Here is a 21203-nt window from a genome sequence, read left to right on the forward strand (position 1 = left end):
GTGCGCCTAGTAAACTTCCGGCTCCTGCTCCCTCCTGCCTATTACAGCTTCTCTGAGTGCCTTACTCTCTGCTCCACTGGATACTGCCCAATTCGAATTGATTTTTGCTCAGGGAAACTTAATATTTTTAAAAAAGATTTTATTTATTTATTTGTCAGAGAGAGCACAGCAGGGGGAGCAGCAGAGGGAGAAGCAGGCTTCCCACTGAGCAAAGAGCCTGACAGAGGCTCCATCCCAGGACCCAGGGATCATGACAGCCGAAGGCAGATGCTTAACCGACTGAACTACCCAGGCATCTCTGAACTTATGTTTTTAATATGCCTCAGTTTATCTTTTACCATGAGGCTGGCCAGGCCTGGCAGACCCCATGTTGGGGTCCGGGAGGCCCCGAGGAAGACGAGGGCCTGGAGCTGTTGCTGTGAGCCTCACCAGGAGACGCTGCCAGGATAAAGCCAGCCCCCGAGGGAGGTGGGAGGAGGGGCAGACAAACACGGAGCCCAGGTGACAGCGTGTGAACCCCTGGACCCAAGGTACCCCACATCTCAGCCCAGGAGCCAGGAAATGCTCTCATTGTTCGGCCTCTTTGGCTTCAGTTTGGTTACTTAAGACCCAGAGCATCCCACTGCAGAGCTCCAGCTCCGCATGGGGGGGTGAGGGGCCTGGGGGGGCGGTGGAGGCACTGAGAGCTCCCAGCAGCCCCGGGCAGCCTCCTGTCCCCACCCCAGCCTCACCTCCTCCAGCTCCTCTCCGTACTGCATCTCGCTGCAGAGGTGTGTTCTCCTTCAGGGACGTCCCTGAACCCCAGACTCCTGTCCCTGCCCCCTCCCACACTCCCGCAGCCTCTGCGCTTACCCCTATATCGCAGTGGGACAGAAAGTCCACAACCGTTCATCAAAACCCAAGGGAGCTCAATTGTTCCAATAAAGTGGGAGGGGAATTGCTCACAAGGAGGCCTGAGGACAGAGGCAAGCCCTAAGGGGGCTGGTGGCAAAGTTGGTGGGAAAAGCAGCAGTCGATCTTCACTGGTGTGTACGGTGGTGATGTGAACCCACACCCACCTCCATAAACATTCCAGAAGGTCGGCTTCATGTCCTGAGGCTTTGTGCAGCTTGGTTTCTGCGGTGAGTGGGGAAAGGAGGTGAGTTCCATGTTGGACTTGGTGGAAGGAGGGAGGAGACAGCTGTGGGATGGGATGTGAGGGGTGTGCAGAGCTAGTGGGGGTGCAGTCCAGGTCATGTGTGATGGGGAGGGGGGTGCCCGTAAGCCCCGGGGAAGGTGCAGACATCTTGGGGAAGCATGTGGAATGGGCCTCCAGCTGACTTTCAGATCACAGTAACTTTTGTCACTGCAGCCTCTTCACGTGTCTGCTCAGTGTCCGCTTCATGAAGGCAGGACCCAGCGGGTCTCACTCACCCTGTCCGCCCCAGGCCTTCCAGAACCCTAGCAAAGGCTTGAGCGCCCTTCTGATCACGCAGTTTCCTACCTTCAGCTGTGGCCAATAATCACTTTTTTAAGTGCCTTACCTACTTCGCGCATTGTTCTAAGCCCCTCCCGCACAGTTAATGTCTCATTAATGCCCTAGCATTCTCTCCATCTTACAGGTCTGGACACTGACGTGCAGAGAGGCAAAGAGATCACCTAGGCTCGCCGAGGGCGGGCTTCAGCTGGGATTTTCACCCAGGCAGAGCTGACTCACATCCAAAGCCCTTCATCACCTTCTAGATTGCTTTCCCTTTTGCTAATCCTGCTGGTCAGTGGGTTTTGTTCGGATTTACCACCATTGAGGAGGCCTACCCCTGCCCTCCTGTTGGATGTCCATCGCCTTCACTAGAACGTAAGTTACATGAAGGTGAGACCCTCCCTGTCTGGTTCATGTGTGTTCCCTGGTACCTGCCATGTGCTCCATTCACTAGTGGAATTAAACACATGAATGGATGGAAAAATGACCTGATGTCTGTTCCTCAAGCCAGCTTTCCTGAGTGTCTTGCCCCAGCCCATGACGCCCACCCAGCTATCCTCTTGTTGGTGGCAGGTATCTGAGCTTTGGCTGGTGGCAGTGGGCACATCTAACTGCTGCTTCCCAAACTGTATTCGAGCTGAGCTGGTGCGTTCCCACAGCTCAGGGCTGTGCAGCCACCACGGAACAGAAAGGTTTAGAGAATAGGCTCAGTTGCGGCAGGTGTAGCCATGACTCACCTCCATTCGAGGACAGTTCAACAGGGATTGGGGTGTGAGGCTGCTGGGGTTAGAAATGAGAAACACACTGAGCCCGATTCTCACCCTGCTCTCAGACTCAGGTCCCAGCTCTCCCACGGATATGTTGTGTGAACTTAGGCTAATCACTTCCCCTCGCTGAGCCTCAGTTTCCCCATCTGGCACATGGAAATGATGACCTCTCCCCCACTGCGATGGAACAGTGGATGAGGGGGGGCACCTTTTGTGAAAAGGGTCCTGTGAGCCCTTTTTAAGGTCACATGATGTCTGGGTCAAGTTGGAAGCTGCAGAACACCCCCTCCTTGACACTGCCAGGTGTTCCTTCTTCCTTCCCAGCTGCACTTACTGTTTGCTCCCTTAAACGATGGTGTGAGCGAGGGTGTGAAGCTGGAGGAATAGGTAGGGTGGAGGTGGGCAAGGCCCTGGAGGTGCTGGCTCACAAAAGCCTTTGCAAACCAGGCCCCAGCCCCAGGGCTTGACTATGAGGGTGGGGAGCAGGTGCGGGAGAGCTGGAAGATGGCCAGATTTGCATGTTAGGAAGGTCATTTTGGCTTCAGCATGGCACACAGGTTGACAGAGAAAGAACTGGTAGGGAATCTGAGAAGTTCTTGGTACAGGGAATAACGTGTGAGGGCCCAGGAAGGGGGCCAACAGACGGCATAGCCAGAAGAACCATAAAACCCCAAGAAAACTTCGGTGGCCTCTGCACAACAGCTGAGAGGATGTGCTGGGGCCAGGGATGTAGGGAGGGGCTGGGTCCAGAGGGCCTTTTCATCCACAGGAGAGAACCTGGATTTCAGCCTAAAGGTGTGGGCACCAGTTTAAAGTGGGGAATGGCAGTTAGGTTTGTATTATTCAGAAAAGCAGCTAGGCGCTGTGCAGAGCATAACCAGGTGCTAAGGAGCCTGGTTCAGAGCTCCTGTGGGTGATCAAGCAAAAGGTGATGGCGGTTACACTGGGGGCATGGTGGTGTGCACAGACTCTAGGGAAACTCAGTGGGCAGTAGCTAAAGACTTGGCAATTGTGTGCATGTGAGGAGGAATAGACGAGTCGAGGTCATGTCCTAGGATAATCTTTCTTGAGATGGGGAACTGCAGAGGAAGCTGAGGCAGTTTAGGAAGGGGGTTGGCCAACTTTTTCTTAAAGGGCCAAGATAAATATTTTAGGATTTGTTGGCCCTGGGGTCTCTGTCACAAGTACTCAACTCTGCTGTTGTAGCCCCAAAACAGCCGGAGACGATATATACACAAATGCTCTTGGTTATCTGCCAATAAAACTCAATGTACAAAATAGAGGTGATGGGACAGTTTGCTGGCCCCTGGTTTAGGACATGTCACATTTAATGTGCCTCCTCCAGTTCCAAATGGATAGTCTAGGAAGCAGTCAGGGAGGTGGGTCTGAATACAGAAGAAATGTCTAGACGAAGGAAGGAATCCTGGAGCAGTCCGGGTAAAAAGGCCTTCTAAGGCCAGGAGGGGGGAAGAGCAGAATGCTGAGGGTCAGGCCCTGAGGTCAAGGAAGTGAGAAAGGAGACAGGAGAGAGGTCCTCCTGGGTGGTGGGAGGTTCGCCTAGAGAATGGGGAATGTTGGCAGTGTCACAACTGGGCCATAACACATCCCAGAGAGCTCGTGTGAGGGCTGACTGCGTGACTGGGTTGTCAGTGTGGGCTGCCAGAATATGCCACCACCAGAAATGCCCCTTTGGCATATGGATTATTTCGAGCTAAAGGCCCTTGAGAACCAAGAAGTGCAGAGAAAGCTCTCCTTTTATAAAGGCAATCTCCATTTATAAAGGAAATTTCCAAGTGTAAAAGGTGTTTCCCTCTCCCACACCAGGAAGAGGAGTCTCATTTGTGGAGAAGACAGGTTTGCATAACAAACCTAACCACACAACCCTTCTTCACCATACTTTTCCTGGCCTTCTTTCCATAAGTTGCCACCCTGCCAGAAGCCCAAAACCCCTTTCTTTTAGTTCGGATGGTATGTAAGTTCAAGTTCTAAAGACCTCTTTGGGTTTTTCATTGTGGAGTGCCCTCACATGCACTTGTGCAGTGCCCGTGTTCATACACTCCTGCTTGTTTTTCTTTTGGTCTTCTGTCTTTGGCCTGTCTCATTGAAAGGACCCCAGCTGGAGAACTGGAGATGGGTAAAGAAAAGGATTTTTCCTTCCCTACATAACCACATGGTGACAACCCCGGTGAGAGGGCTCAGGGACAAAAGAGTGACAGAAACTGGATTGAAATAGGGTGAGGATGGGACTAGAGGTGAGGGAATGAAAATAGTAAGATGGCGGACAATTCTCAACATGTAAGGCTATGAAGATGGACAGAGAGGTGGTGGCTGCAGGGGAAGATGGGATGGAGCGCTGGTTGGTTGGTAATGGGAGAGATTGTTTGGTTGGTAATAGGAGAGATTTGTTTCAATTCTGACAGGAAAAGAAAGTCCTCTTGAGGGTACTGGAGAAGGGCTGGGATGAATGGTGACCCCACCACCACCAACCCAGAGGGCGTTGCTCAAAGGACTTGGGACCACTTCCTCATCTGAACAGTGGAAGTGATAAGAACATCTGTCTCTGGGGTTGATGTGAGTAGCTGCAGAAACAATGCACATGGGGCTCTCAGTAAATGTTTCTCCTGTTGTATCTTTTCTGCTCTAGCTTCCAAAATGAGTGAGTCTGCAAGGTTTCCTGGCTTTGCAGGCAGCCTTGGTGATCCAGGAACACCTTGAATTATTACTTTCTTCTGCTCTTTTTTGAAAGCCTGAATAAATGGTGGGGTTTTTGTTTGTTTAAAACAAATCAATAGAAATAGCAGGAACATAAATTAGGTGTACCCCAGGGCTCAGGGGATGTACTAGAGGCAGGATTTTTATGAGAGTTTCGATCTCCTTTGGCTCGTTGGATCAGTGAGTGACTGCTCCCTAATTGGTCTGAGATCAGACCTCCGAGACCCATGTTTTCTACAAAGAAGGAAGAGTGGCAGAACTTTTGCAGCCTGGGTTTTTATTGCAAGAGTGGGAAGCGTCCATGGAGTGGCTTGAATAGCATACCCCCCAAAAAAAATTCATGTCTACTTGCTGTCTTAGAATGTGATCTTATTTGGAAATAGGATCTTTGCAGGAGTCATTAAGCTAAGGATCTACAGGAAAGCATCCTGGGTTTAAGGTGAAACCTTATAAGAAAAGGATGGGACACAGACACACACATACAGAGGACAAAATCATGTGAAGGCAGAGGCGGAAACTGGGGTGATGAAGCCAAGGAATGCCAAGGATTGCCAGGAGCCACCAGCAGATGGAAATGGTGAAAAATTCTTCCCTAGAGCCTCCAGAGGGAGCGTGGCTCTGCTGACACCTTGATTCCAGACCTCTGGCCTCAGGAACCGTGAGAGGGTACGTTTGTGTTGTTTGAAGCCACCCTGATTGAGGTACCATGTTATGGGAGTGTCCTGGGAAGCTCACAGAGTCTGGCTTCATGCTTGGTGTAGGGCAGTGAAGGAGACCATGGGGTTCCCTAGGGCCAGTGAGGGGGCACGAGCAGTGGCCAAAGGCAGCCTCTTTGGCTTCAGAGTGGTAGGAAGTGGTGTGCAGGCCAAAGCCTGGACTGAGGCACAAACACATCTGAGACGGTGGGAGGGATTGAGGGTGTGCTGCCACTGGGAGAGCCATGGAACCCAAGGCTCCAGGGTCCTCAGTCAGAGATATTTTGTGTCAAGGGCAAAGTTGCTGTGTGACTTGAAAGACCTTCAGATTCACTTTTGATTTACAAAGATTTTTGAGAAAGATGACCTAAGAAGTTTACTTTTATCTTAAGAAAAAAATCAAATTCAGATGAAGCTCTGTCCCCTAGGGTATTTATCTTAACATTCTTTTTTTTTTTTTTTAAGATTTTTTTATTTATTAGAGAGAGAAAGAGCATGAGCAGGGGAGGTGCAGAGGGAGAAGGACAAGCAGACCGCACACTGACCATGGAGCCCATCATGGGGCTCGATACCAAGACCCCGGAATCATGACCTGAGCTGAAATCCAAAAGTCGGACGCCCAACCAACTGAGCCACCCAGGTACCCTGTGACATTCTTGATTAATACTGAAAAAGTAGAAGCAGCCTAAATGTCCGATAGTAAGGTAAGGGTTAGTTAGATAGATTATGGCATAGCCACAAGATGGATTATTAAGCAGTCATTGCAAATATTTGTGAAGAGTGTTTAATGTTACAAAGAGCTCTTAATGATGTGGGAAAATGATAGTGATATAACGCTGAATGAAAAAAGAAACTGGTTATAAAATGGTACAATATGACGCCAATTATGGGGGGGAAAAAAAAGCATGGAAGGAAATCTGCCAAAAGGGCAGCGTGGTCTTGAGTTGGAAAATTTGTGGGAGATACAAACAGAAAACAAGAAACTTCTTTATACTTTCTATACTTTTAAAAGGTTTACTGTGTCCACGGATGAGTTCCATAATCAAGAAAAAAGTAAAAAAACGTTAAAAATGCTGTGTACGTGGTTTCCATTTTTATTTTCTCTGATGGATGATTGCACATCAGTGAGTCTTGAGTTACGCTAACTACGTTAGGCCGGTACGACACACACGTACAGAGAGATCACACGGATTGTGCCGAGCTGGCTGTAGCAAATGTACATCAAGTTACACAGGTGGAATTATTAGGCTGGTTAAAATACACCACCAAATGATGGGACACGGTTGGGTCAGGCCACCTCTCCCACCTGCCACTGCTGTTTCCGGAGGTCTGTGTGTTAGGCTGGTGAGTGGTGTCCTGCTGGCACTCCCTCCAGTGGCCCGCAGTGGGTGGAGAGCGCCTGAGTCAGCATCTGCTCTGGGTCCCCTTCTCATCTGCCCATGCCTGGTGTTGGAGCCTCTAGCTCTCTGCTACCTCTTCTGAGCACTGCTTGTGCTCCAGCGTAGGCCCTCATCCCCACTGTGCTCCACACACCTGGGGCAGACATTGCAAGGGAAGGAAGAGCCAAGAGCGAATGGACACACTCCGGATGTGAACCGTGCCCAGACACAGGAGGGGAGAAAGCAGGAGACGTAACCACAACACCACACACAAGCTCAGTCTTTACAGATGGGCTCTCGTGTCTCCAAGATGCATGGGCTGTGTGGAGCCCTCCCTCCAGAGCACAGCGCCTGGGAGAGGACAGGTAGGGGACAGAAGCTGTGCCCATCTGGGGCAGGTCTGACAGCAGAGCTAGAAGGGCGGATGGGAGATGTGTCCAACATGGTGCTAGATTGTTGAAAAGTCACGACTATACACACCTGGGGATCATGCCCCTGTCCCAGTTCATTCGCACGGTGGGTTAGATATAGATAGATAGAAGTGGAGATATACTTTTTCAAGGGAGGACCTTTCCTGGTGGTTGGATAAACAGTGAGACAGACTCCTGGGTTTGGCATGCTCTGGGGGGGGCCATGCGACGGTGAGGGACTCCCTATTGCTACACTCTGTACAGGGCGGCCGGGCCCGCCCGCAACGCCCACGGCCCCTGGCGGCAGTCACAGGCTTGCCTTCAACCCCTTCCGCCTCGGAGAGCTCTTGGGCCCCGGTGAAATGGGGGCTATGAAGACAAGGGGGGGGTCCCCGTGGCCCCGGGGGCACCCCACGTGGGGGCTACATGATATTGCACTGGGTGGCCCCACAGCAATCCTTGATGAGTGCCAGCCCAGACTTGGCCACCGTGGGCTTGCTAGGTGGGGGCTCTGCTTTCTTCTCTGCTCGGGAGCCTGCAGCAGGATAGGAGCACAGAGGGAGAGAGGGAAAAAGGGAGAGAGGAAGAGGTGATGTAAGGAGAGCCCTGACCATCTGCAGCCCCTGTCCCATCCCAACCCCTAGCCAGGCCTTCTCCCACTCCACAGATCAGGTTCCAATGACTGTTCCCAACTCCCTGTGAGCCCACTGGCTTTCAGTCCTCAGCTTCCAATCACAGCCTTAAGCTCTTATTCTATTCAGTTCTCTTTGCTATTGTATTTGCCAAGCCTGGCACAGGGTCCGGCATTCAAAATATTTGCTGAACAAATAAATGGGAAATTTTGTCCAGGTCACTTTAATTCGGGGCTTTGTGTCTTTCAATTCTGGAAATTGGTTATACATTATCTTTTCAGATACCTCCAACACTTGTTTTCTGTTATCACTACTTCTAGAATGCCTGTTAGAAGTAAGTTGGATTTTCTTATTCTACCTTCCATGTTTTAGAAGACATTTTCCATCTCTTTGTCTCTTTGTATTACATGCTGGTTAATTTCCTCAGCTCTGTCTTCCAATTTATGAATTGTCCCTTCAGCTCTGTTTAATCTACGAGTTTTTACTTCCATGACAATAGTTTTTTTAGAAATCTGATTGTTTGCAAATCTACCAATTCTTTTCTCATGGCCTCCTGCTATTTCATTTTGGGTTTTATCCCATCTCTTATCTCTTTCGTCATTTTAAATATACCTAGTTTATTGTCTCTTTTAGATAATCTGTTATCTCTGGTTCTTGGGAGGACAGACATTCTCTTTGTGGCATCTACTGACTCCACTCATGGTGGTTCAGTTCTTTATGTGTTTAATTTTTTTTGAAAGATTTTATTTATTTGACAGAGAGGCAATGAGAGAGGGAACACAAGCAGGGGGTGTGGGAGAGAGAGAAGCAGGCTTCCCGCCGAGCAGGGAGCCCAATGCGGGGCTCGATCCGAGAATGCTGGGATCATGACCTGAGCCGAAGGCAGATGCTTAATGACTGAGCCACCCAGGCACCCCTTTTCTAAAAAATTTTTTAATTTTTTAATTTTTATTTTATTTTATGTGTTTAATACAATTTTTATCGAGAGCTCATTTTCATGGAGGTTATTTTATCTGTGGGTTACATATTGTGGGATGCAGAAGGGTCCCCACTGAGCAGTTTTGCCTTTGCTTTGCTGGGGTCCCAAAGATTTCAGTGGCTAATTAAAATTAGTTTTAAACTAATTTTAATTAAACTAATTAAAATTAGTTTTAATTTTTCAACTTTAGATCCCAGCACTAAATGACTAGTGTAAATTTGGACACTTCGCCCCTTGCATGGGGTATGGGCTGGGTGTTTTGATTTCTTGCCAGGTTACATTTTGCTATCCATAACCCTGCATAAAAGGCAGTTTTCTTGCTTCTTCCCCACACTGCTAGTGGAGTTTTTCTAATTTGCCTTTCATGGAAGAGACAGTCCACCGAGGATGCTGGATTTAAGCAAGGACCGTACACCTTGGGATATTAGGGGCCTGCAAAAGGAACCTTCTTCTTTATTCCCTTGCACTCTACAGCACTTTTCATGGGATCTTAATAGATGGTCAAGGAAAACTGAGTGTGTGGCCATAGTAGATGGTGGCGGCCTTTGTGTTTTGTCTTCCTAGCAAGATTTCTAGTCGCTTCACTCTGGTAATAGCCAATGTCCCTGTGGCTATAGGAGTAGGCATGCAACCCAGATCTGGCCAATCATAGTATCCCAGCCTCTTGATGATGGTGATGGCCCAGGAGGTGGAAACATGATCCAAGAAGGGCCAATCAGAATATTCCCCTGAGATTGATGTGTTTGGATACCAGGAGAGAGAACAGATAGTGTTGTCTTGCTGCTGCTGAGTTACGGTTCTAGAGTTCAGGCCCCATGAAGAAGGCCTGTGTAGTGGGAGAAAATGAAACTCATGTACAAAGAGGGGCAGAAATAGAAATGGAAGGAAAATGAGGGCATTCTAACAGTGTCTAGTCCCCGAAGCTATTTCCTGTTGCTCTTCTTCCAACGAACCCCCCTTTTTGCGAGGGCAAATTTGAATTGGGCATCCATTTCTTATAACTAAACGTAGCCTCACTGGGTCAACAAAGAGAAGCAGGACCTCTTATCACTTTTATATGCTAATAGACATTGGCACCAAACAGAGGGTCCAATACATAGCATTTTCCGAACTTATATCACACGGAAACCCTTTCACTCTGAGTATCAACAGAGGTTGGAGTTCCCTGAACCTCTGCCCCCACCTTTTTGCCTCAGTGGCCATGGAACTCCTAAGAAATCCACCAAACCTGTGATTGATAAGGGACAGCTGCTGCCAGGACCAGCTACCCAGTCTGCCGAACCCAGGGCAAAATGAAAATGCAGGGCCCCTTGTTCCAAAACTGTTATGAACCTCAAGACAGCAATAGCAGAACATGAAAGCAGGCACAGTGCCCTTCTGGGCATTGGGGCCTGGGCAGCTCCCCTGGTAGCATGGCCATGAAGCTGACCGCACCTGCTGCCATCATGTGCCCAAGTCTGAGCTCTAGAAAGCATTTTGTCGTCCGCCCTCTGGCTCCCAGACCTATTTTAAATTTCCTTTTCTCCTGGATGGGGGAAGGAGGAGGAATAACGTAGGCACTCACTGGCTGGAGATTTGGTTACTTTATCTAGAGGTTTTAACTTGATTCTCAGGAAATCCGCCATTTCCTTGTCTTCTTCTTGCTCCCTGTGGAGACAGGCATGTAAAGACAGGAGGGAAGTAGCGTAAGCAAGGAAAGCATCAAGGAACTGAGGAGATGCGGCCACAGGTTCAGTGTGTGGGACCATGTATCAGGCTTTCTGGCTGGCGCGGGCATGCTTTTGTGTGCTATGCGCGGCTGGTACACGTATGCTGCGCGTTACATGTGGATGGGGAGTATATGTTGTTCTGTGTTCTGTGTGGGTGGTGTGCCCATGTTGTTGTGTGTTAGGTGTTGATGGTGTGTGCATATTGCTTTTGATGAACTTGTTCTGAAGCACAGACATGTATCAACAGTGGAGTAACTGTCTCCCCGGGGCCAGGGTGAGATCCTGGGGCAGAGGCAGGGCCATGGCAGGACCCAGCTTCTGTAAGGTAACACCCCTCCTGACCCTCTGCCTTTAAGTCAGCCTACACATCTGCACTCCCACGAGGTACGTGGCGAGTGTCAGAGAGCAAGTCACCTGAACTCTTCCAAGAGTCACCAGGAAAAACATCAGTGGGCCCAGCCTGGCTGAGCCAGGCAAGGAGCATTCCAGGCCTCAGAGGTCCCAGGAGGACACAGACAATAAAGAGCTAGATGCCTTCTGGGTTGGAGGAAGCCCTGTGAGCCTCTCTCCTTGTGGGGGGCTCCAAAGGCCTGGCTCCAGGACAAAAATACTCAAGAATCAACATTCACATCTTTCCTATGAGCAGGTGCACTGTGGCTCCAGGGCCCATGGTTGGCCAGATCAAGTGGCAGGTGCATCTGTAAGTAGGAGACCCCAAAGGCTAGGGAGGGGCACTGGAGCCACCAAGGGCAGGGGAGAGAACAAAGCGAGGAAGTGGAGAGGGCAGGCAAGGAAGCAAGTCAGTACAGGGGGCAGGGTTTCTGCGGAAGCACACAGAAGTTTCCAGAAGTGGCCTTGATGAACAGTTTGCCTTGGGACAAAGGTCAGTGAAGAGAAAGTGTAGGAAGCTCTGCCATGTGTCATGTGATGTCATTCCTCCCTGGTCACTTCCTCGAATAACATTGACTTAAGACCCACAGGCCTGTGCAAGACTTTTCGGAGCTGGATCCCAGTTTCCCTGGAATGTGCGACAGGTCCTCAGGCCAGAAGGCTGGGGCTTCATTTGGATCCAGTGTGTGGGAGCATTTGCCGAGGCCACACTTGTCAGGCCAGGCCGTGAGTCCCTGCAGCGGAAGATGGGTTTGGGAGGAGGCTGAGGGCTGCATTCTCGGAGCGTGGGGACAGGAGCCCACTCACCTTAGCCGCTCAACCTCCGCATCATCCACCAGAAAGTCTCTCTTCTGCACCAGCTTGTGGATCTTCTGGATTAGCTCATCCTCTCTCTGCTTCTGCGGCTTGGTCTTCTCTTTTTCTGGGAAGAAGAAAACACCAGCAAAGAAACAGTCGAGTGCAACTGCTGGAAGCACGTGAGTCCAGGGGCCAGGGATGAGATCCCGGCTCTGTCATGTCACTCGCTGGGTGACCTTGAAGAAGCAACTGGACCTCTTCAAGGCTCAGTTTCCTTTCCTGTAAAGACACACGGTGGGGCTTAAAGGCAGTGGCGTTAGTAAATGGCTTAGCACAGAGCTGGGCCTGTGGCAGGTACTCAGGAAGTGGTAATGATGCAACAAGGTGGTCATGCAGAAGGCAGGGGGCTCGGAGGGCTCAGGCAGGGGTGTGGGAGGGAGTTACTCTACAGCCAGGGCTAACCAGTGTGCACATGGAGATCATCCATGCTGCGGGCTCTAGTTCTGTCCCAGATACCAAGGGCTAGAAGGCTAAAGAGAAAACAAAAGTCCCAGAGCTGGAGATGATGACTGAGAAAAGAAGAAGGGCAGAAACTTGAACCTTCTTTGGCTCCCTCTGCTCAGACCCCTTCAGAAGATAAAAAGTGTGGGGGAGACTTGTCTGTAGGCACCACCCACTGGCCTCCAGGTACCACCCACTGGCCTCCAGGCACCACCCACCTGCCTCCAGGTACCACCCACCTGCCTCCAGGCACCACCCACCTGCCTGCAGGCACCACCACTTGCTTGGTGATGTGATCCTTTTGCTTGCCAACATCATCCACCTACTTGCCAATGAGAATTGCCAGCTTGCCAGCTTCACCCCCTGCTTGCTGGCACCACACACCTGATACCTAACATCTCCATGTGCTTACCAACGTGACTCTCCCACTTGCTTCTCATCTCCTCCAGCACACCACCTTAGCCCAGGCCATCTCCTCCTGGACCATGTGTGCATTCCTAACTGGATTCCCTGGCCGTCCCCTCCAACAACCGTGAGCACCCATTGTAGAACCAGACAATCCTGCCTTCACACCCTAGCTCTCCCCGCCCTAGCTGTGCAACTCTGGGCATGTTCCTCAACCTCTCTGGGCATCCAGTCTCTCAACATAGATAATCATGAAGTTGCTGCAAATTTTAAGGGAGAGAAACCAAGGAAAATAGGCTCACTGCCTGGTATGTAGTAAGGGCTCATGAACTGTCAGCTGCTCCTATTATAAGTTATCATTTTACATCGTCATCGTTTTAATGATTAAATACTCTCCTCTTAAATACTACTGAATCAGGTACGAAAGAAAGACTTATTTAATGAATGAAAAGCAAATCTCCTAGCATAAGTGTGCAAATGAGAAGTGCTTCATAAATTGCAGCTATTATATTTGTATTCCCATGAGATTGTCATTTCTGTTTAATCTCTGTTTCTCAACCTTGGCGCCGCTGATATTCCAGACTGGATCATTCTTTGTTGCAAAGACTGTCGCATAGACCATATGGTGTTTAGAAGGATCCCTGGCCTCTACCCACTAGATGCCAGCAGTACCCCACCCCAGACGTGACAACCAAAAATGCCTCCGGACATTGCCCAATGTCCCCAGGGGGGGCAAAATCACCCTGGTTGAGAACCACAACTTTAGTCCTTTCCAACAACCCTATGAGGGAGACAGTATTTTTATGTCCAAGGGGAAGGTGCCATGGCCTCTCCAGCCGGGGCTATGCATCCCCAGTTCTGAGGTGGCAGTGGGGGCCAGTGGAAGTGAGATGTCACATCTTGGCTTGTCCCAGAGGAGCCCTCAAGGCAGGAAGGGCCCCAGGCATTCTCTCCAACCAGACATACTTGCACCCACCACTGGGGAGCTGGTGAATGATCTTCTGACCCTGGCTGGAGAGGCATGAATTTCTTGGCCATTCAGTGATCTCTTTCCTTAATACCTTTATCGATGCCAGGAGCATTGTTTCTCCCCCACCCCCTTACACTCAGCTGCATCCTTCTAGTCACCTGGCCCTGGTCCAGGGAATACACAGAAAGACTCAACATGGAGTTGGAGGAGAAGGTAGGGAGAGGTAAAGTAGGAAAGCAGAAGAAGAAAGAAAATATTAATATGTGAATTTCTACACAAAGGTCACTGGGAAAACTTGATTTCCTGGGGAAATCAATGGGACTGGCGTTGAGGACCTGAGCTCTGTAGCTAACCGGTCCCATGACCTTGCCAACCCATGTTTCTCAGCCAGGCAGTTGATGATATTTCAGGCAGAATTCGCTCTTCATGCGGGACCCCCCTGTGCTGCAGGTTTGGGCATCCTTGGACTCCGCCTACTGAGTATGGGTACTGATCTTGTCTTAATTTAAACTTTTGGTATTTTGTTTATCATGGATTGTGTGTGTGTGTGTGTGTGTGTGTGTGTGTGTGTGTGTGTGTGTGTGTGTGTATTTTGGTATTTACTTATTTTACTTATTTTATTTTAGAGACTGTCAGAGAGAGTGCACGTGGGTGGGGTGAGGGGCAGAAGAAGAGAGAGAATCCCAAGCAGACTCCCAACTGAGTGCAGAGCCCAACGTGGGGCTCAATCCTATGACTCTAAGATCATGACCTGAGCCAAAATCACAAGCCAGACACTCAACCAACTGAGCCACCCAGGCACCCCTGTTTTGGTATTTTAAATATTGCATTAATATAGTATTTGTCCTGGTTACTGAATTTTTTTGTGTTCTGGCTGAGTACCTTGTCCTCCTCACCCTAGTCCTGGTTCTGGTCAGTCAGGCACCCCAGGGACTGTGTCAGCCAAAGAACCCTGCTCCCATCCATTTCTTCCTGTGTTCTAGAGCCTGCCACAACCCCGACTGGAGCGCCTGTGGCCTGAGGTGGCCCTGGCTGGTCCAGTGGTCACACACCCATGTCTTCTTTGCCTCAGTAGCTCCCATGTGTTCTGCTGAGCCAAGAGTGATCTCAGAAATTGACCCATGTTAGGCCCATCAGAGTTCTCCTCGGAGGCTGAAAATTAGGACACAGAGGTCCTAAGAGTTGTTTTTTTGTTAAGTTATGTTTTGTTTTGTTTTGTTTTTGTTTGTTTGTTTTTGCTGTGAAAGAGAGAAAACGGCAAGGGGCTCAACGCTCAGAGACAAAGACCCTTTGTTCGTCTTTGCGCCCGCCTTTATTGGCCCTTCAGGATAATCATAAACCTTTATCATTGTTTCTCAAGCACATGATGTGTGACAAGGGGTCTTACTGGAACTAGGAGGATCTGTTTACGGGAAGGATACAATATGCTAATCTGCATGTTCTAGGAGTTCTGCTAAACATGGAAGAGTTGGGTTTTTGTGTGAAAAGATCATGGGAGGGAGATGGAGTGGGCTTGCTTGGCTCATCCAAAGCACAGGGAGAGAGAGACAGAGACAGACAGAGAGGGAGGGAACATTCCAACAGCTTTCCTGTCTCTGGTTCCGGACCTTTGTGAGGTTGGGTTGAGCTTCAGGCCAGTATTGGGTTGAATAGTATCCTCCCACCCCCCACCCCCAAATGTCATGTCTACCCTATTTGGAAATAGGATCTTTGCAGATGTAATTAGTTGAGCTGAGGTCGTATTCACTAGGGTGGAGCATAAATCCGACGACAGCTGTCCTGTGAGAAGGCGAGAGGACACATAGAAGTACAGGAACAAAGCCACGGGATGACAGAAGCAGAGATTGGAGCAAGGCAGCCGCAAGCCAAGCAGCACCAAGAACTGTCGGCAGCCCCCAGGAGCCGGAAGAAGCAAGGAAGGGTTCTCCTCTAGAGCCTCTGGAGGGAGCAGGGCCTGGCCCACACCTGGATTCCGGACTTCTGGCCTCCAGAACTGAGGGAGAAACAATTTATATGGTTTTACGCTGCTGAGTTCGAGGGAATTTGTTAGGGCAGCCTTAGGGAGCTCATACAATGGCCCAGGGCTCCAGGAGCCTGCCCTGTCCTTCCAGTAACTGCCCATTCGGTGCTTCCAGCAGCTGGGGTGGGTTTTTATACCTTTCAAGCTAGTTCTGGGCGGGATATAAAATGGGACAGCAGAAGCGGTTGTCCTCACAGGGTGGCTGCTCCTCACGGCCACATGAGACTTTAGAAAAGGACCCGTGCCAGAACTCCACACTAACTGAATCGAATTTCTAGTGGGTGATGCCTAGACATTGCTCTTTTTGCTCCCTTCTTGGACTGTTTTGCATCTGACATTTGACTTTCCATGCTAACAGTCTTCTTGCGATATAATTCGCATACCATAACGAGTCCCCTATCGAGTCAAGCAGCCATGATCGCAGTCAACTCTAGAACAGTTTGATTGCCTTGAAGAGAAACCCTATACTGTTTGCTGTGCACCCGCACCGTGCCTGGCACCTGGTGAGTGCTCGTGGGAGCCGCAGTGTCTGAAGGGTCTGCTATCCGCATATGCCGTTGGAACAAGAATGTCCTGAGTGCTCCCACGGTTTGCATCTCCCACCTCCTGGCATCTGCACAATGACCATGGGAGGCTGGCATTATTGGCCTCATTTTGCAAACAAGGAATTTAAGGCTGGGAGAAATTAAGTTGCTACATGAAGGCCACCTGTCTGGCCAGTCTGGATTCAAAGCCAGGTCACTATACTCTAAAGTAGGGGTTCTTGGGGTGCCTGCATGGTTCAGTCGGTGAAGCATCTGCCTTCGGCTCAGGTCATGATCCCAGGGTCCTGGGATCGAGCCCCGCATCGGGCTCTCTGCTCAGTGGGGAGTCTGCTTCTCCCTCTCCGTCTGCCACTCCCCCTGCTTGTGCTCTGTCTCTCTCTCTCTGTCAAATGAATAAGTAAGATCTTAAATAAAATAAAACAAAAATACAGAGTAGGGGCTCTTAGACAGGTGGCAATTTTGCACCCCCCTGCCAGTGTATATTTGGCAGCACCTGGAGACATTTTTGGTTGTCATAGGTGAGGGGGAGGTGCTACAGGCATCTAGTGGGTCGAGGCCAGGGGTGCTGCCAAACATCCTACAGCACACAGGACGGGCCCCCCACCAGCCCCAGCAAAGAATGGCCCTACACGTTCCTAGTGAGAAGGCATTTAGAACAGTGCCTGGTTCTACAACGCATTCTCTCTCTCTCTTTCTCTCTCTCTCTTTTTTTTTTAGAGAGAGAGAGTGTGCACGAGTGGGGTGGGAGAGGGACAGAGGGAGAGAGAGAATCCTGAGCAAAGACTCCACGCTGAGTGCAGAGCCCCACACGGGGCTCCATCTCACGACCCTGAGCTCATGACCTGAGCTGAAACCGAGTTGGCCGCTTAACTGACTGAGCCACCCAGGTGTCCCCTGGACTGACAACGCCTTCGGCTGTGCTTCCTGCTCAGTCCCAGCTACAGCTCGCTGGTACCAGTGTGCGCCAGGCCCTATCTCTTCCCACTGACTTGTGAGCGGCTAGAGTAGGGAATCACCAGGGCTTGCACCTGTACTGCCTCTTGAGACCTACTTACTGAGTGGATAGGAGGGCCAACATAGTCCAATAGAGGCCAATGGCTGTTTATCTGGCCTGTGCTGCTGCTTCCCAAGGCCCAGGCAAGGTTCTTTTTTTTTTTTCTTTTTAATATTTTTTTAAAAAGATTTTATTCATTTTTCAGAGAGCACAAGCAGGCGGAGCAGCAGGCAAAGGAAGAAGCAGAGCCCCACTGAGCAGGGAGCCAGATGCGGGACTCAGTCCTATGACTCTGGGATCATGACCTGAGCCAAAGGCAGACGTGTCACCGACTAAAGCCACCCAGGCATCCTCCAAGGTAAGGTTCTTGAGACAGACTTGTCTCAAGATACACCTTCCCTTAGCACCTGCCAGGCCCTCATTCCTGCACTTAACCCAGCCTGGATGGGCGGGGAAGGCTCTCTTGGGAAAAGAGGCCAAATAAACTAGGACCTGAAGGGTGGGTGGAAATTGTGTGTGTGTGTGTGTGTGTGTGTGTGTGTGTGTGTGTGTGTGTGTATTTATCTGGCTTTATTCCATATACTTGAAGCAAAACAATATTTTCCAACTCAATACCTACCGAAGCAGATATGGCACTATCGTAAACAAGATGTGAAAGAGATTTCATAATAGTTTTTTAACATGCAACTTTTCTCATTAATTATTTGTGGGTTTAGAAAAGATAATTATGGTTCAAAAAAAAGGAACTTAGGTTAAATGGTAATAGGTTTGTTACTGTCGTGTTAACACGAATTAGTATATAAATATGTTACAAGGGTGGATAGAAATTTGTTCAGTTAATGACAAGAACAACAGTAATAATTTCTTAAGCACTTACTATAGGATGGGAACTGTGCCTGGCATCATACATGTTTTTCCCCTCAGTCAATCCCACAACGATCCTACGAGGTAGATACCGTTATTGTCCCAGTTGACAGGGGAGGAAACGGAGTTTTGGTGGAGTAAGTTGCTACAGTTCATGTCATTAATAATCGACAGATCTAGGTTGGACTCCAAAGTCATACTCTACCTGCCCCCCCAGCTAGAATAGTAGTAGTAATAATCATTAATACTTGCGGGACTCTTCATTTTGGACCAGATGTGAAGCTAAGCCCAAGGCTTGCCATGTTCCGTGCATCACAGTGGGATTTATACCCAAAGAGTTAAGTGCTATGACTGTTACTACCCCATCTCTGGAGGATGGGAAATTGAGTGTCAGATAAAGTGACTTTCCCAAGGTCAAGGAGGAGGCCAGAATTAAGACTTGAAGCTGTGTCTACCAGACTGGGAGCGCCGCATTGCAAGGATGGGGCTGTGCTTGGAGAAGACATGAACTCTGTCTTTCAGACCTAAGGGGGGCTGGCTGGGGCAGTGAGGGGGGGCGCTGGGCAGCTCCTTGACTCGGCTGGAGTCCCACGTGCTTACCTGGGATGGCGACCAAGTTCTGTAGCTCCTGCTTCAGGTCCATAATGTCATTGCAGAGCTGGATGTCATCCATCCTGGGGAGACAGGACCAAATCCCACAGCAGGTCACACTGACAGAACGTTCTACACCCTGAGCATCACCCAGTTTGAACAAAGACTGTGGGGAGGACGTTGTCCTTTGTAAAGAGCACCCATGCTCTTTATACAAGTTCTCCCTCAAAAGAAGAAAACCAGGGGCGCCTGGCTGGTTCAGCGGGAAGAGCACATGACTCTTGATCTCGGGATCATGAGTTTGAGCCCCACGTGGGGGGTAGAGATTACTTAAATAAATACAAAATTTAAAAAGAAAAAGAAGAAAGACAGAAAGTGCCCATTATCCTACTACTTAGAAATGACTGATCACTACTGATAACCCCGTGATGGAATTGCTTTTGGTCTTCACGTCCTCACTTCTGTTCGCTCATACGAATGAGCTTCTGCTGCAGACTCAGTGTTTTCTATTAGCAGCTATGTTGAAAAAATTTTTTTAAACATTATAGAAATGCACAATGTAGAGGAAATCTCCCTCAATCCTTTAGGGAAAGAGAAAAAAAACACATTGTCAACGCTTTGGTATATATTCCTCCAGATTTTTTAAAATGTTCCTGTTTATACCATAAGTTATGACATCGTTGCTATTATACAAAAACATTTTGGAATTTTTTAACTTAATGATATATCTTGGGCATTTCTCCATGTCAGGACATGCACACCTCCTCGTTTTTAATGGCTGCATAGTATTCCGCTGTATTGATACATGGTGATTTATTTAACCATTCTCCCAGCCACAGACATTTGGGTTGTTTCTAGGATCGATTTCTAGAAATACATCAATTCCTAGAAAAATTAATTCCTAGAAAGGCAATCACTGGGTCAAGTGACATGAACACTTGCATTTTATCTTTTATTTTTAAAAAATATTTATTTAAGAGAGAGAGAGTGCATGGCTGGGATGGGGCAGAGGGAACGGGAGAGAGAATCTCCAGCAGACTCTGTGCTGAGCGCAGAGCCTGATGCGGGGCTCGATCCCAGGACCCCGAGATCTTGACCCGAGCCGAAACCAAGAGTCGGATGCTCAACCGACTGAGGCACCCAGGTGCCCCAACACTTGCATTTTAATTAGGAACTTCCAAATTGCCCTCCAGATGGACGGTGCATGATATTCCCGCCAACTGTGTGCAAGGATGCTCACTCCTATAATCTCAGTCCTCGGGCTGCATCGTGTGTTACAGTTTTGTAGGTGTGCTACAACATTAACTTACACTGTTGTAAACCATGTGTGTACTGGGTACCCGGAACTTCCCCAAGTATATTTATCAGGGCTGCTTCAATTACCCCCCTGTCTTGATTACTTAGGTGGGGTTTTTGGGTTCGGTTTTGGGGTGCCATTTGAGCCACTGTTGGATACACGTGGATTCACAAAAGGCTTTTTCTTCAAGTTGGATTATTTGGGGTGGGGACCGTGCATTCTCAGAAGCGTCACCACTGAGTACAAAGGGCTTGGCATGGCTATGGCTTATGAGACGTCTTTTTAAATCACTTCCCCGTGGGGCATGGAGGGTATCTGCCTTCACTCTGCACGCCTTTATTGAACATTTCCTGTGTCCACCACTGTCGTGGGCTCCAAGCATGTGGCAGCCTCCTCTGCCCCCGGGAGCTGAAATTTAGGTGGGGTGACGGAGCGTGAACACAAATACAATAGAACGTCACATGCTCTGAAAAAGAGTAAAGCGAGGGGCAAGGGGATGGAAGGGCCAGTTTGGACACATCATCCTACAATCAGGAAGAGACAGAGGGGAGCATTCATGTTCTCAAAGGACTCAACTGAGTGCACACAGCAAGCTGGAACAGAACAAGGCTAGAAATCAACTGCTCTGAGGCCACTGATCTTCCTGCCTCCTTCCTGGGATCTGCTGCCCCCATTTGGAAGTGCCAGCCACAGACCAGCTTGGGGCCTCCTGCCCTTTGCTGGCCGAGAATCGCCCGTTATTGCCCCTTCTGATCCTAGCTCGCAGCTTTCGGGACAAGCCACAGGATCGTCTCCCTGTTGCCAGAACCCCCCCACCAAGCATTTGTCAGGCCCTGTCCTAAAATGTCCTAGCAGGTGCCAGCTGCCTTGAGTGATCTGGGGGGCTTGCCAGAAGGGCACAGCCTGTTCCCGTGGGCTCCCGTCGGCAATCGTTCAACTGGAGGGGCTCCAGAATCCTTTGCCACATCGACTGCAGAGATCAGCCTCCATCCGTGGCTCTAATGAGGATGCTTTTGTCTCTGGGGGTATTTGGCAACGTCTGGAGACATGTTGGTTGTAACAACTGGGCATGTGTGGGGATGGCTG

General features: G+C 49.5%; 1 protein-coding gene and 1 long non-coding RNA gene across 2 annotated transcripts in view; one reads left to right on the forward strand and one right to left on the reverse strand.

Moving 5' to 3' along the window:
• Nucleotides 1-6704: 6704 nt before the first annotated feature.
• The window catches only part of BMERB1 (bMERB domain containing 1), a 107513-nt gene continuing 93014 nt past the window's right edge, over nucleotides 6705-21203 (reverse strand). The window contains exons 3-6 of the mRNA XM_045776093.2: nucleotides 18830-18903; nucleotides 11940-12054; nucleotides 10598-10680; nucleotides 6705-7957 (exon numbers count right to left, since the gene is read on the reverse strand). Of these exons, the coding sequence (XP_045632049.1) occupies nucleotides 7845-7957; nucleotides 10598-10680; nucleotides 11940-12054; nucleotides 18830-18903 (385 nt within the window). The 3' untranslated portion in view covers nucleotides 6705-7844. The remainder of the gene's footprint in view (nucleotides 7958-10597; nucleotides 10681-11939; nucleotides 12055-18829; nucleotides 18904-21203) is intronic.
• Nucleotides 11979-21203, forward strand: part of LOC123778617 (uncharacterized) — a 33643-nt gene continuing 24418 nt past the window's right edge. Inside the window, exons 1-2 of the long non-coding RNA XR_015727907.1 lie at nucleotides 11979-12109; nucleotides 17571-17723. This is a non-coding gene — a long non-coding RNA (uncharacterized LOC123778617). The remainder of the gene's footprint in view (nucleotides 12110-17570; nucleotides 17724-21203) is intronic.

This window comes from Ursus americanus, chromosome 2 (genome assembly GCF_024610735.1).
Source record: "Ursus americanus isolate L20-20 chromosome 2, mUrsAme1.1.p, whole genome shotgun sequence".
In the NCBI taxonomy this organism is placed as follows: domain Eukaryota; kingdom Metazoa; phylum Chordata; class Mammalia; order Carnivora; family Ursidae; genus Ursus; species Ursus americanus.